General features: G+C 39.4%; 1 protein-coding gene across 1 annotated transcript in view; it reads right to left on the reverse strand.

The window, feature by feature from the left end:
* HTR4 (5-hydroxytryptamine receptor 4) overlaps positions 1–15,264 on the reverse strand; it is a 114,562-nt gene that overhangs the window by 85,463 nt on the left and 13,835 nt on the right. The window contains exon 3 of the mRNA XM_063705977.1: positions 14,443–14,643. Coding sequence (XP_063562047.1) covers positions 14,443–14,643 — 201 coding nt within the window. The remainder of the gene's footprint in view (positions 1–14,442; positions 14,644–15,264) is intronic.

A 15,264-nucleotide genomic window follows, 5' to 3' on the forward strand; every position in this document is an offset into this window, starting at 1 on the left:
GCATTTGGGCTGGTAACAGGTATGTACCTTCCTGGGATGAAGCTCCCAGAGTGAGGGGCAGGCTGCCATCTTTGCTGTTTTGCACTTTTCACTCTTGATACCTCCAGGTAGTGGGAGATCCAAGGTGACTAGCAACTGGAGCAGGCCCCCAGCATACTGCAGTAGCCCTATGTTAAAGTAGCCAGACTTAAGTGGGTACCTGTTCCCATATCTCCTCACCAGGCAGGTCCTCCAGGCCTGGGCCCCCAGCCATCCCCTGCCAGAGGTATTGAGCCAGTAGCAACTCAGGACCTCCCAGGACAGAGACTCCAGGGGCAACTGAAAGCCTGTCTGCCACTGCCTCTGCAGTGGAACTGCCCTTGCTACCCTTGGACTAATGAAGGAGCAAAGACCCTAAATGCGTTCTCTATACCGCCAACAAGCTGCACTTGACCCAAGGAGAGGAGGCCAGACCATCTCTCATGGGTCCCACCTACTCCTTCTGCTTGCACCAGACAGGTAACCCCTAACTTGGGCCCCAGCACATACCCTTCAGTCTGGGCTGACTGCACTGAGCAATTCCTGACCTCAATATCTCTGGGGTGGAGCCTCCAAGAGATAAGCAAAAGACCCTTGTCCACAACCACTACTAAGGTCCCTTCCTCTGCTGCCTCCAAGTGGAGGAAGGAATATGAATACTGAGATTGCCCCAGAGCTACAGTGGGCAGCCCAGGAGTTCCAAGCCATGATCTACAGCCAGCATGCAAGTGGGAGAGGAACCCACACCTTCAGAGCATTTAGAGGGAACACAGCTGCAACTGTGAGAAAACGGGGGAGCCACACAACTGAGCAAGAGTCTACCAATTGACCATATGTCTAAGTGTCACCCACAGGACCACACCTCGAAGCTTAAACATCAAAAATACCTCATTTATATACCCACCTCTGAAACCAAAGACAAGAAGTCAGCTTCAAATAAAGACTGTACACAATGCCTTGGCCCTGTGAAAGCAGGCAGGAAAGGAGTCTATTGACTGTACTCAATCTACACTGCAGTTAAAGGAATACCCACATACAGAGATGAGAAACAACCAATGCAAAAACTCTGGTAGCTCAAATGACCAGAGGGCTGTTATGTTTCCAAATGACTGCACCAGTTCTCCAATGAGAGTTCTTAACCAGGCTGAGCTGGCTGAAATGACAGAAATATAATTCAGAATATGAATAGGAATGAAGATTATCAAGGTTCAGCAAAATGGCAAAACCCAATCCAAGGAAACCAAGACACACAATAAAATGATACAGAAGCTGAAGGATGAAATAGCCAGTATAAAAAAAGAACATAATGGATCTGACAGAGCTGACTAACACAATACAAGAATTTCTCAATGCAGTCAGAAATATTAACAGCAGAATAAATCAAGCTGAGGAAACTTTCTCAGAACTTGAAGATTGTCTCTCTAAAATAAGACAGTTAGACAAAAATAAAGACAAAATAATTAAAAGGAATAAGGAAAACCTCTGAGAAGTATAGGATTATGAAAAGAGGCCAAATCTACAAATCACTGGCATCCCTGAAAGGGATGGGGAGAAAGCAAACAACTTGGAAAACATATTTCAGAAAATGATTTATGGAAACTCCCCCAACCTTGCTAGAGGCCAACAGTCAAATTCAGGAAATATAGAGAACTCCTGCAAGATTCTACACAAGAAGACCATCCCCAAGACACATAATCATCAGATATTTTAAGATAAAAATGAAAGAAAGAATGTTAAACATAGCTAGAGAGAGAGAGAGGAGGTCACCTACAAAGGGAACACCGTTAGTCTGAAAGCAGACTTCTCACCTGAAACCCTACAGACCAGAAAGAATCGTAGTCCTATAATCAACATTCTTAAAGAAATATCTTCAACCAAGAATTTCATATCCAGCCAAACTAAGCTTCCTAAGTGAAGGAGAAATTAGATTCTTTTCAGATAAGCAAATATTGAGGGAGTTTGTTACCACCAGACCTGCTTTACAAGAGATCTTGAAAGGAACACTAAATATAGAAAGGAAAGACTGCTACCAGATTATACAAAAACACACTTAAATACACAGACCAATGATATATAAAGCAACTACACAAACAAGCCAGCATAATAACCAGCTAACAACACAATGACAGAATCAAAGCCACACATATCAACATTAACCATGAATGTAAATGGATTAAATGCCTCACTTAAAAGTCACAGAGTGGCAAGCTGGATTAAAAAAAAAAGTGTGACCCAATGGTATGCTGTCTTAAAGACACTCATCTCACACGTAATGACACCCATAGACTTAAAATAAAGGAATGGAGGAAAATCTACCAAGCAAATGGAAAACAGAAAAAAACAGGGATTGCAATCCTAATTTCAGGCAAAATAGACTTCAAACTAACAAAGATCAAAAAGCACAAAGAAGGGCATTACATAATTGCAAAGAGTTCAATTCAACAACACCTAGCTATCCTAAATATATATGCACTCAACACAGAAGCACCCAGATTCGTAAAGCAAGTTCTTAGAGACCTACAAAGAGACAACAATGCCCACACAATAATAGTGGAAGGCTTCAGCACTTCATTGACAGCACTAGACAGATCATTGAGGCAGAAAATTAACAAAGATACTCAGGACCTGAACTCAACATTGACCAAATGGACCTGATAGACTTCTACAGAACTCTCCACCCCAAAACAACAGAATATACATTCTTCTCATCACCACATGGCACATACTCTTAAATCAATCACGTAATTGGACATAAAACAATCCTCAACAAATGCAAAAGAACTAAATTCATATCAAACACACTTTCAGACCACGATGCAATAAAAATAGAAGTCAAGGCTAAGAAAATTACTCAAAGTCATGCAATTACATGGAAATTAAAAAATATGCTCCTGAATGATGTGTGGGTAAGTAATAAGATTAAGGCAGAAATCAAGAAGTTCTTTGAAACTAATGAGAAGAAAGATGTAACATACCAGGATCTATGGGACACAGCAAAGGCAGTATTGAGAGGAAATTCATAGCACTAAATGCTCACATCAAAAAGTTATAAAGATCTCAAATGAACAACCTGACATCACAACTGAAAGAATTAGAGAAGCAAGAAAAAATCAACCCCAAAAATAGCAGAGGACAAGAAATAACCAAAATCAGAACTGAATTGAAGGAAATCAAGACACAAAAAAACATTCAAAGGATCAATGAACCCAGAAGTTAGGTTTTTGAAAACGTGAAGAAGATAGATAGGATACTAGCTAAAGTAATAAAGAAGAAAAGAGAGAAGATCTGAATAAACACAATTAGAAATGACAAAGAGGTTGCTACCACTGATCCCACAGAAATAAAACTAATCAGAAACTACTATAAACACCTCTATGCACACTAACTAGAAAACCTAGAAGAGATGGATAAATTCCTGGACACATACACCCTCTCAACACTGAACCAGGAAGAAACTGATTCCCTGAACAGACCAATAATTAGCTCTGAAATTAAATCAGTGATAGACAGCCTACCAACCAAGAAAAGCCCACACCTGATGGATTCACAGCCTAATTTCACCAGATGTACAAAGAATACCTGGTACCATTCCTACTGAAACTATTCCAAAAAATTGAGGAGGAGGGACTCCTCCCCAACCCATTGTATGAGACCAGCATCATCTTGATACCAAAACCTGCCAGAGAAACAACAACAAGAAGTCAGGCCAGTATCCTTACATGAATATCAATGCAAAAATCCCTAACAAATTACTTGCAAACTGAATCCAGCAGTACATCATATAGCTAATCCACCACAATCAAGTAGGTTTCAGCCTCAGGATTCAAGGTTGGTTCAGCATACACAAACCAACAAATGTGATTCATCACATAAACAGAACTAAAGACAAAAACCACATGATAATCTCAATAGAAGCAGAAAAAAGGCTTTCAATAAAATTCAATAGCTCTTTATCTTAAAAATTCTCAAAACAAACTAGGTATTGAGGGAACATACCTCAAAATAATAAGAGCCAGCTATGACAAACTCGCAGCCAACATCATAATGAAATGGAAAAAGCTGGAAGCATTCCCCTTTACAAATGGCACAAGACAAGAATGTCCTCCCTCTTCCAATAGCATTGGAAGTCCTAGCCAGAGCAATCAGGCAAGAGAAAGAAATAAGGAGCATCCAAATAGGAAGAAAGGAAGTGCAACTATGCTTTTTTTTTTTAAGATAACATGATTCTATATCTAGAAAACCCCATAGTATTGCCCCAAAAGCTCCTTCAGCTGATAAACAACTTCAGCAAAGTTTCAGGATACAAAATCAATGTACAAAAATCACTAGCATTCCTATATACCTACCACAGCCAAGCTAAGAGCCAAATCAGGAAGGCAATCCCATTCACAACTGCCACAAAAAGAATAAAATGCCAGGAATCCACCTAACCAGGGAGGTGAAAGAGCTCTACAATGAGAATTACAAAACACTGATCAAAGAAATCAGAGATGACACAAAGAAATGGAAAAACATTGCATGTTCATAGCTGGGAAGAATGAATATTGTTAAAATGGATGTACTGTCCAAAGTAATTTGCAGATTCAATGCTATTTCTATCAAACTACCAAAAACATTCTTTGCAGAAGTAGAAGAAAAACTATTTTAAAATTAATATGGAACCAAAAAAAAAGCCCAAATAGCGAAGTCAATCCTAAGCAAAAAGAACAAAGCTGGAGGCGTCACCTCACCTGACTTCAAGCTATACTACAGGGCTACAGTAACCAAAACAGCATGGTACTGGTATGAAAACAGAAACATAGACCAGTGGAGCAGAATAGAGGGTCAGAGATAAGACCACACACCTACAACTATCTAATCTTTGACAAAGCTGACAAAAACAGGCAATTGGGAAAAGATTCCCTATTCAATAAATGGTGCTGGGTAACTGGCTAGCCATATGCAGAAGATTGAAGCTGGACCCCTTTCTTACACCATATACAAAAGCCAACTGAAGATGGATTAAAGACTTAAATGTAAAACCCAAAACTATAAAAACTCTGGAAGAGAAACTAGGTAATACCATCCTGGACATAGGAACAGGCAAAGATTTCATTACAAAGACACCAAAAGCAATCACAACAAAAGCAAAAATTAACAAGTGGGATCTAAACTTAAGAACCTCTACACAGCAAAAGAAACTATCAGCAGAGCAAACAGACTCTACAGAATGGGAGAAAATATCTTCAAACTATGCATCTGACAAAGGTCTAATATCCAGCATTTATAAGGAACTTAAACAAATTTACAATAAAAAAGTCAAACAACCCCATTAAAAAATGGTCAAAGGACATGAACAGACACTTTTCAAAAGAGGACATATATGCAGCCAACAAGCATATAAAAAAGAGCTCAATATCACTGATCGTTAAAGAAATGCAAATCAAAACCACAATGGGATACCATCTCATACCAGTCACAATGGCTATTATTGAAAAGTCAAAAAATGACACATGCTGGCGAAGTTGAGGAAAAAAGGGAAAATTTATACACTGTTGGAGGGAGTGTAAATTAGTTCAACCATTGTGGAAGCACTATGGCGATTCCTCAAAGAGCTAAAAGCAGAACTATCATTCAACCCAGCAATCCCGTTACTCGGTATATACTCAGAGGAATATAAATCCTTCTACCATAAAGACACACGCACCCAAATGTTTATTGCAGCACCCTTCACAATGGTGAAGACATAGAATAAACCTAAGTGCCCATGAATGACCGATTAGCTGACAAAAATGTGGTACATACACACTATGGAATACTATGCAGCCATGAAAAATAACAAAATCATGTCTTTTGCAGGAACACGGATGGAGTTATAGGCCATTATCCTTAGGAAACTAATGCAGAAGGAGAAAACCAAATACTGCATGTTCTCATTTATAAATGGGAGCTAAATGACGAGAACTCATGAACACAAAAAAGGGAACAAAAGACACTGCGTCTTTTGTCTTAAGAGTGGAGGCTGGGAGGAGGGAGAGGAGTAGAAAATCATATTAGGTACTGGGCTTATTAATACTTGGGTGATGAAATAATGTATGCAACGAACCCCTGTGACACAGTTCAACTATGTAACAAATCTTCAAATATACACCCAAACCTAAAATAAAATTTTAGGTTTTATTTTATATATATATATATAAAATATTATATATAATTTTTATAAAATAAAAATTTTTAAAAAGATATTTATAAAAAATAGGTGTGATTTGGCATCCAGCTGATCATGGGAGATAAGTAAAAGATGACTTCAAAAAGTTGTGTTTCGATGTCTGAAAGATAACTAATAGATTCACCTTCAATATACAATGTGGAAGAGGATATAGTATTAGTTTACAATAAAAATGTCTACTTGAGCACAATGAGGTTTGAGAAAACAGAAAGATGTTTAAGGCAAGATGCTGAGCAGACAGAGATAGAACCCCAGAGCCCAGTGTGTGAAAGGGGTGAGGGAGAGACAAGAGCAGAGGTGCAAGTGAAGCCATGGGATAAATGAGGTTTCCCAAGGAAAGAGGGGACATACTCAGGGCTGGAAGGCTAAGGATCTAACCTTCAAGGACACTCAGCTATGAGTCAGAAAGAACAAGATGACTATCAGTGTCTGGGAAGGCCCTCGCTACAGCCACTAGGAATTTGCATTTAGAGAGGAAAACAATAATGGAATAGTCCTTGTGGCTAACATTAATTGAACACTTACCAAGTACCATGCACTGGTCTATGCATTATTCAGTTTATTAACTGAACAATAAACACTCAGTTATTTATTCCTCACAAGTCCTAAAAGAGAAGGGAAGGGATTTTATATTAATAACACAATTTTTACAGATAAGACAAAGTCCAGAAAACCTTTGTCACTTCTCCAAGATCACACACTTGACAACCAGTCAAGCTGTGACTGAATCTAAGCAGCCTAGCACCTCAGGTCTCATTCTTAACCACTTTCTATATTAAGAGTTCTATGAGGACAGAGAAACCAACCCCAGCGTCATACAAACAACCACAAGTCACATCTCAGCATTCTGTGCTCAGCCAAACATGCATGGAACAGCTATTATGTTCCAGAAAGAAAAACACACGAATAGATAAGATAAGGCCTAGGCCTACTCTCAAGAATTTTATATTCTGGAGCAAGGCAGAAAAACCAAACAATTATTGAGGCGCACATAATAAGAAACTTCTATTAACCACGATGCTTCGATTCAATACTCCATGGGAGCTCGGAGGAAGAAATGACAAATTTTTATGAATGAAGCCCAACAGTCATTGGAGAAGGTGACACGTGTTATCTGAGTATTGAAGAAAGGTGGATGTTTGCCAGAAAAATAAAAGAAACCCAAGGCACAGGTAGCAACATGCAGTTATGAGGAAACATATATTCAGGGAATGATAACAGATCACTCATGGGTAGGAGTTGAGGTAGGAAAATCAGACTGAGAACACATTGGAAAAGCAGTGAAAGCTGAGCTAAGAATTTAGCTTTTAGTTAACAAGGGCTTTCCTATGGGTTTTCACATGCGTTTTCAGGAGCAGCCACTCCCCAGGCCTCACCAACTTCCCTATCCCCTACTGATACCCACAGCCCCTGCAGATACCGGCACCAGCATCACTTGCTCAGGAGCCTACCCTGCTTTGGAGATTGCAACTCAGCAGACTCCAATAGCTTTTTTTTTTTTCCTTCTCCTTATAGTATTCAATGGTCACCAATTTTACTGTAATTATCTGTTTACTGTCTGTATTCCCAACTAGACAAAAAGTTGCATGATTCAGAGTTTTTCTGATCATTCACCACTGTATTTACAATGTCCAGAACAACTCATAGTAATTAGTAAGCACTCCATAAATGTTTGATGAAATGAATATAAAAATAACAGTTCAAACCCTCTGGCATGAAATTCAACTCAACAAATATTATGTACAAAGCCTGAACCTGCCCTAAAAGAGTATGTGAGAAGGAGAAACTTTTAATATACTTTCCTTGTGAAATGCATTTCAATCCTATTGGGAAAACAAATGTAATTGTGTCACACAGTTCACAATGACAGACACTTTTCATTTATACATTACAAAATCGAATTATACTCCAGGGAGATCATTAAGAAATGCAGATACATTTATCTCCAGCACAAGATTAAACATGCAACCTTGAAGTAAGAATTGTATGTTTTACAAGTAAACCTGTTTAAAAGAGGATCGGAGACTAAGAAACTGTTGGAGAATTTTGCCGATAAAACACATCAAATTTTTGAGCTGTGCAGAGGAAGGGTGACAATTCAGCTGGATGTATCCAAAAAAGAATCTTGCAGTACTATAGAGAATACTATCTTCAAGGAAGTGAAATTGACTTTTTTTTAAAAAAGTGAATTACATTTAATGCTAAGTAAAGGACAAAGTACAGCATGTTCAGAGAAAGGTGATACAAATGGTTAAAAGTCTGAAAAGTATGGCTTATGAGGCTAGCAGAAGGATCTAGAAATATTTGGCCTAATATAGGGAGGACTTGGGGATGATATACCTCTGTTTTGTTGTGGAGGCTCCATAAAGATACCTGTAGGGTCTGGCCAGCCTAAGGGGAATTGGTATCTCCTCTTCTTGTCTGCCTAACACCCATCTTTCCAGTGAGAACTGCTATTTCTTCACACCATATGTTTTTGGTAAAGCTGGGAGTCATGGTGCCTGACCTCTGCCCAGTAACCAGGATGTGTCATCTCCACACCACAGTGACTGGTTAAGTGAAGAGTGTTTGACTCAAGCAAAGCCAACGGAAATTCTTCCATGAGAAACAGCACTTAGGTTTCTCTTCCTATGGACTCACGTGTTAAGGATGGTTTAAGATTTGTTGACTGTGACTACTTTTCTTTCCTGGTGGAAGAACCCAGCCTAAGAAAAAAATCTAACAAGAAACCAGAGCTGATGGACAGCATAGGGACAAAGAGGGACAGATAGAAAGAGAGGAATAGACATAGGGAAACAGAGAGGGAAGTAAACAGGGAGAACAAGAAGCCAAGATGGAGACAAAGAGGAGAGGGAAACAGAGTTAGAGAGGGGCAAAGTTAGACTAAATGACATTGTTCAAATCCTTGTAGAGAGCCATGTCTGAAGCCAGACTTTTCAGTTATTTGAACGATCAATTTATTATCTGCCGCATGCTGCTGAAAGAAACCTTGCTAATAGATCATCCAATAAGCAAATTGGTAAAAACATTACGTTCAGGCAACTCACTGGCATATATCATAAACTCAAAATATATTCAGATAGGTCTGCTTATTACATATGAAATCACTGGCATTTATAGGCAGTTGCTATTTACAGTGGTTACCTCAGGTTATGCAGCTGTGGAAGTGGATATTGAAAGAATTGGGGACATTATGTTCTACTTGTGAACTGATGGCATTTTCTACAATGCTCAGGTATTATTAATATTGTGACTTAAAAAATCTGTGAGGATTAGAAAAGGGACTGTTAGAAAAAAATCAAATACAAGCTTGTGAACAGGGAGGAGGTTAACCAAGACCAATGTGGGAGCGATGCACCCTGTAAGAGATGGTGAGGGCTCCCTTAGAGGGAGAAGCGAGGGTGTTTGATGAGAAAGCAGAGAGAACACACTGGTCAGGAAGATTTCCATGCTCCCTGGCTTGTTCTGACCTCAGAGGGAACTCCCAGCACTGAAGCAGAATGTTCTCAGAGAACTGAGGAATGTGCCATTCTAGCAACGTTTTCAGTTAAAAGGCTATTGTGGATGGACTTGCATTTGAGAAGGTTACGTTCTAGCAAAGGGAAAATTGAAGTTTAAAATGTGTATTACAGAAATTAGTAAAAGTGAAGGCCCCCAGCCCCAATTTAACTGACCATCCACTCTGGCCAGCACTACACCGTATGCCCTACCCCTCAAATAACCACCTGTTAACGATTTGGTGAAAATTCATTCATGATCTTTCTTTTTCATTCTCAATCTCTCTCTCTTTCTTTCTCTCTCTCTCTCTCTTTCTCTCTTTCTCTCTCTCTCCACACACACTCATGTAAACCCAGATACATGCATCTCTATATTTATTTTACAAAAGTGGAGTTATGCTAAACATTAGAGTCTGCCAGTTGCTTTTTTTCCCCCAACATAATACACCAGTGATATATTTCTAGGACAACACACGTCATTATTTCTCATGGTTTTCAATGGCTGCCTTATATTTCACTTTTAAAACTAGTACTCTATCATGACTACTTGGTTAGCTTTTATTCACCACAGTACTTTAGATCTTAAAAAAATCAACTATACTCTAAAGCTTTTAAAGCAGTTTTTGATCTCCTATGACCCATACTATATGGTGCATTTATTTTAATTATGCTTTGGAAATTATTTTTAAGGAGGCAATAAATTCTTATTAACAGAATTCAATTCTGAAAGCACCAGGAAGCACAGTGCGCTGAGAATGGGAGTTGGGAAAATGCATTTTGTAGTACTAAAGGAGTCCTACATTTTGCTTTGATCCAGGAGTCTGCCATCTGAGAAGAGTTACAAATTAAAGTGAGCCCTCTTGCTCAAAGGAACTACCCCTTATGATTGATTGATCCCAGAAGACTTGTAGCAGCTCTAGAGAGAAGGACATGGCATACTGCCAGGAATAACATGGCTAACAAGGACATCACACCTCATTGAGACATTCACTCTGTGCTTTGGCCCAGCCCAGCTGAACCAAACTGTTAGGACGGGAAGGACACAGCAAAAACAGAGCTAGATGATAAATAAAACCATACTCTTCCAGGCTAAAACATTGCCCTGTAATGTTCAGGATGGACCCTCCAGCACTATGAGAGAACGCTCTTGGGACAGGGAAAGCTGGAGACAAGCTGGAGGCAAGATCCCCAAGCTCCCCAAGGAAAATAAAACAAAAGAAACCCCATCTGATATCTTACTTATGGTATTGGAGTTTTTGACATACACTGTCAGAGAATGAAATGGAATTATTGGCATGACTCTCACAAAGAGAACGTGCTGACCACTCCATTTGTTCAATCGTGTTTGTCAAATACCTAAATAAGTATTTATGCAATGACTGTTTAATTGTCAACCTCCCCATAACAATGCAAGTTCTTTGAGGGCAGGGATCTTGCCCTTGTTCGTAGCCTTGAGCTTCCTCCCATTGGAATAGAAAGACATTTAAGAAGAAAGTATAGACTTGATTTTAACTATAATTACACTGAGTTCTACAAAGGAGAAAAATGGTTTTGATGGAGTCAGCGAAGACTTCTGCAAAGAAGAGAAGATTTAGCTAAAATCTGAAAGACATGCAGGAGACGAGGGGCAGAGGAAGTTTTCAGGCAGAGGGAAAAGCCAAGGCCTCAGGTGGCTGAGCAGAGAGCCTTGGAGAACTAGAAAGAAGGCCAAAGCGACTCGGGCCTGGAGGTGAGGTTAGGAAGGGGGTGAAGGGAAGCTGGGGACATGGACAGGAAACAGAGGGTGAAAAACCTTGTACGAGTCTGGTCTTGATCTTCAATACAATGAATAGCCACTGAAGGGTTTTAAGCAAAGGAGCAACAGTATCAGAGCAGCATTTTAAAAGGATGGCTTTTGATCTTGTGAGTGACTAGTGGATGGGGAGGGAATAAAACATATTTGGAGGGAATAATTAGGAAAGTGTTGAGTGATTTCTTCAAGAAATGATATTACTTTGGATGAATGATAGAGAGAAATAGACTAGGATCTCTTTAGGAAAGAAAATGAGCAGGACTTGTCATTATTTAAATGTAGGAGGCAAGGAAAGACTGCTATTAGAATAACTACCTGGTTTCCAGATGATGCAGCCGTTGGAGCAGCTATTCACTGAGGAGGTGCAAGTTTGATGAGAAAGATCATGAGTTGTATGGCTAGTTACAAGAAACTGACATGAACAACAACATCCACTAACATGGAATACTGTGACAAGCTGGGCCAAAGTGATGCCTTAAATGGATTATCCAATTTATACCTAACTGTAGTCATATAAAATAGGTGCTATCTTCCCAAGTTTTAGAGACAAGAAAGGCTTAGACTCAGAAAGGCTTAATCACTTATTGCCATTCCCAGAACTAAACATTTTAAAAGCTGGGATTTGAACCCAAATCTCTTCAATTCTAAAGCAGATGGTTCTTAATGACCAATTCATCCTGTTTCGTGACAACTCATACCTACTCAGGAAAAGTTTCCTGATTTGAAAAGTACGTAGGCATAAATCTGAAGCCAAACCTGTCAAGGAAACCTCTAGACCTTCTCTCAGGGCTGCCCACAGCAAACTCTCCACAACGGATAGTTGATTCTACACTTTCTCCAGTTTTTTTTTCCTGGCTGACTGGCTCTTTTTCTTACTCCTGCTTTTACACAGGCCTTGAGGTTACCTCAGCTGCCCCCATCACCCCTGCCTGGTCTTCTCCAAATTCCTGTAGTACTCTCAGTCTCACTACTCATTTTAACAATGATCATATGCAGGTTACCCAGCAGGATTTCCATAGATTTTCTACTTCCTTACATTGTATTTCCTATAATACAAACTTTCATGCAGTGGATCCTGACTGTCTTTAAAAGTCTTTCATGTACTAAAGTCAGATTATTGTAAACAAGCTAATAAACACAAATCTCCAACTATGCCATGCCATGGGTCTGGTTGCTTGCCATGAGTTCAATTTTACCAGAGTCATTATCTCTAGCTATAGAGTGGAGTCTCATTATACATGCATTTAACTTAAGCATATTCAACTATATGTTCTTGGCAGAGCAAAAGAGAAAGCAATTTAAATACAGCAGGCCATTATGACTACCATTCCAATCAATGCACATATGTCCCATGAAATAGGAGATGAACCTGCTGTCCCCTCAGCTGGTTTCAGTCTCTAAGTACCTCCCCCAGTGTGATTAATTCTCTGGGAAGACTATGATGTTAGTGTTTAAAAGTGTGTATGTTAGATATACCACAATCTCTAGTTTCAGTCAACTACTTTTCCTAGTCCTCAATTTAAAAAAAACAGTGATTGTCGGTGAAACCCCGTCTCTACTAAAAATACAAAAAATTAGCTGGGCCTGGTGGCGGGCGCTTGTAGTCCCAGCTACTCAGGAGGCTGAGGCAGGAGAATGGCGAGAACCCGGGAGGTGGAGCTTGCAGTGAGCCGAGATTGCGCCACTGCACTTCAGCCTGGGTGACAGAGCAAGACTTGGTCTCAAAAAATAAAAATAAAATAAAATAAAATAAAATAAAATAAAATAAAATAAAATAAAATAAAATAAAATAAAATAAAATAAAATAAAATAAAATAAAATAAAAAATAAAAACAAATAAATAAATGAAAATAAAAATAAAAAACAGTGATTGTCTGAGCACGATGGCTCACATCTGTAGTCCCAGCACTTTGGGAGGCTGAAGGCTGAGGATAACTTGAGCACAGTAGTTCGAGACCAGCCTGGGTAACAGTGAGACTTGTCCCTATAAAAAATAAATAAGAATAAATAAAATTAAATTTTAAAAAAGTGATCTATCCCAAGACTGGAGGAAAAGTTGGGTTTGTTGGGTTGCTCAAGACACAGTAAGAAATCATTGTCCCCGGTAATTCTGATTACATGTGATTTGCACCCCACATTTTTCTGAGAGCTAACCCCTAAGATACTACTACATTGATAACAGCATGTTTGTATAGTCATCTGACTTTAGATTGCATTCTACCTTTATGATGAAATGTAAATTAGCAGGAATTGGAAAATGAATAGTGATGATACAAGTGATAAATACATAAATCTGCAACAAATGAGGCAAAGATGAAAATCATTAGGTCTCCTGAAGTCAAATATGAAGAAAGAAAATAAAATTATGCCACAAGAATGAAATGCTAGATCTGGGTCCAAAAATCTTAAAATTATTGGGAAGTTTACTGTAACTTTCTGGAAAAGAGTCTCCACAATTATATGCACATACATAAATATGTATATCAAATTATTACAGAAACATATTTTCAAGAAAAGGTTATGTTCAAACATAGGGCATTTTCATTCTGAACCACCCCTGCTGCCCTCTGGGAAGATGTACTCATTCTTGATGCTCACCTTCTTCAGAATTTTGTTCATGCCATCAGTATAAAATTTAGAGCTCTACAGTAAACTTGATTGCTGACATTTATTGCTATTTAGATTGCAAACTCCTTGCAGACAAGTTATAGGTCTTACTAATCTGTGCATCTACAGTGCCTCAGAGAGGGCCTGACTAAAAAGGGGGCCTCTGCAAAGGCTGGAGAATGACTGTATAACTGAATTATCAAATTTACCTCTCTGAGATTCATTTCTTCTAATGAATAAGAAAAGGCAGACACTGCCCAAAATCCATCAAGTCATGTCTCCAGCACGGAGCTCCGCTATGCACATTGTTCTGTCCTTACCTATCCAGAGAAATGCAGCACAGGTGAAAAATCGATGCTGTTGTGAGCAGGACGTCCAGAGATGTCCGAACAAGACAAAACATCTCCCCATAAATCCAGATGTCTTGAACCAGCTCAATGGCACCAAAGGGCATCACCAGCACCGAAACCAGCAGATCCGCAAAAGCAAGAGATACAATGAAATAATTTGTTTTTATTTTCCTGTGAGTGAAAAAGTGTAAGAGAGGAGGCAGGGGGAGGGATGAAGCGAAAAAGGGGAGGGAGAAGAGATCAAGAGAAAAAACAGGGAAAAGGGAAACAAAGAAAGAAGAAAAGAAGGGAGGGGGAAAGAGGAAAGAAAAAGTCACATGCTTAGTGTATTCCGTGAGATTCAATTTCCTCTTCTGTAACATGGCTGAGAAGACCCCAGCGTGGTCCAGCCTCTCCTGACTTCTCCAGACCTACCTTATACCAAAACCTCTTTTTTCCTCCCCCTTCTGGCCACCCTCCCCTAATCTGAGTTTCCCTGCACATACAGGTCCCTTTTGAGGGCCAATGCAGATGTTCTTTCTTCCAGCGGTTGCCTGGTTAATCCCACCCACCCGTCAGTCCTTGCTCGGGCATTCTCAGGAAACTCTCCCAAGGTATGCCCTGTGATGTAGTCACAGTCCACCATTTTACACTAGTAGACTGGCTACTGTGTACTCACATTTATAACACTGGTCAGAATTGCGCTTTTACACTTTATTTGCATCATCATTAGACGTGTGGATGTCTTACTTAGGAACTGCTTCGTTATACCCTCTTATGGCCCAGAGGCTCTCATTCCAGGCTGTACACTAG

The sequence above is a fragment of the Gorilla gorilla genome, chromosome 4 (assembly GCF_029281585.2).
Source record: "Gorilla gorilla gorilla isolate KB3781 chromosome 4, NHGRI_mGorGor1-v2.1_pri, whole genome shotgun sequence".
NCBI lineage: Eukaryota > Metazoa > Chordata > Mammalia > Primates > Hominidae > Gorilla > Gorilla gorilla.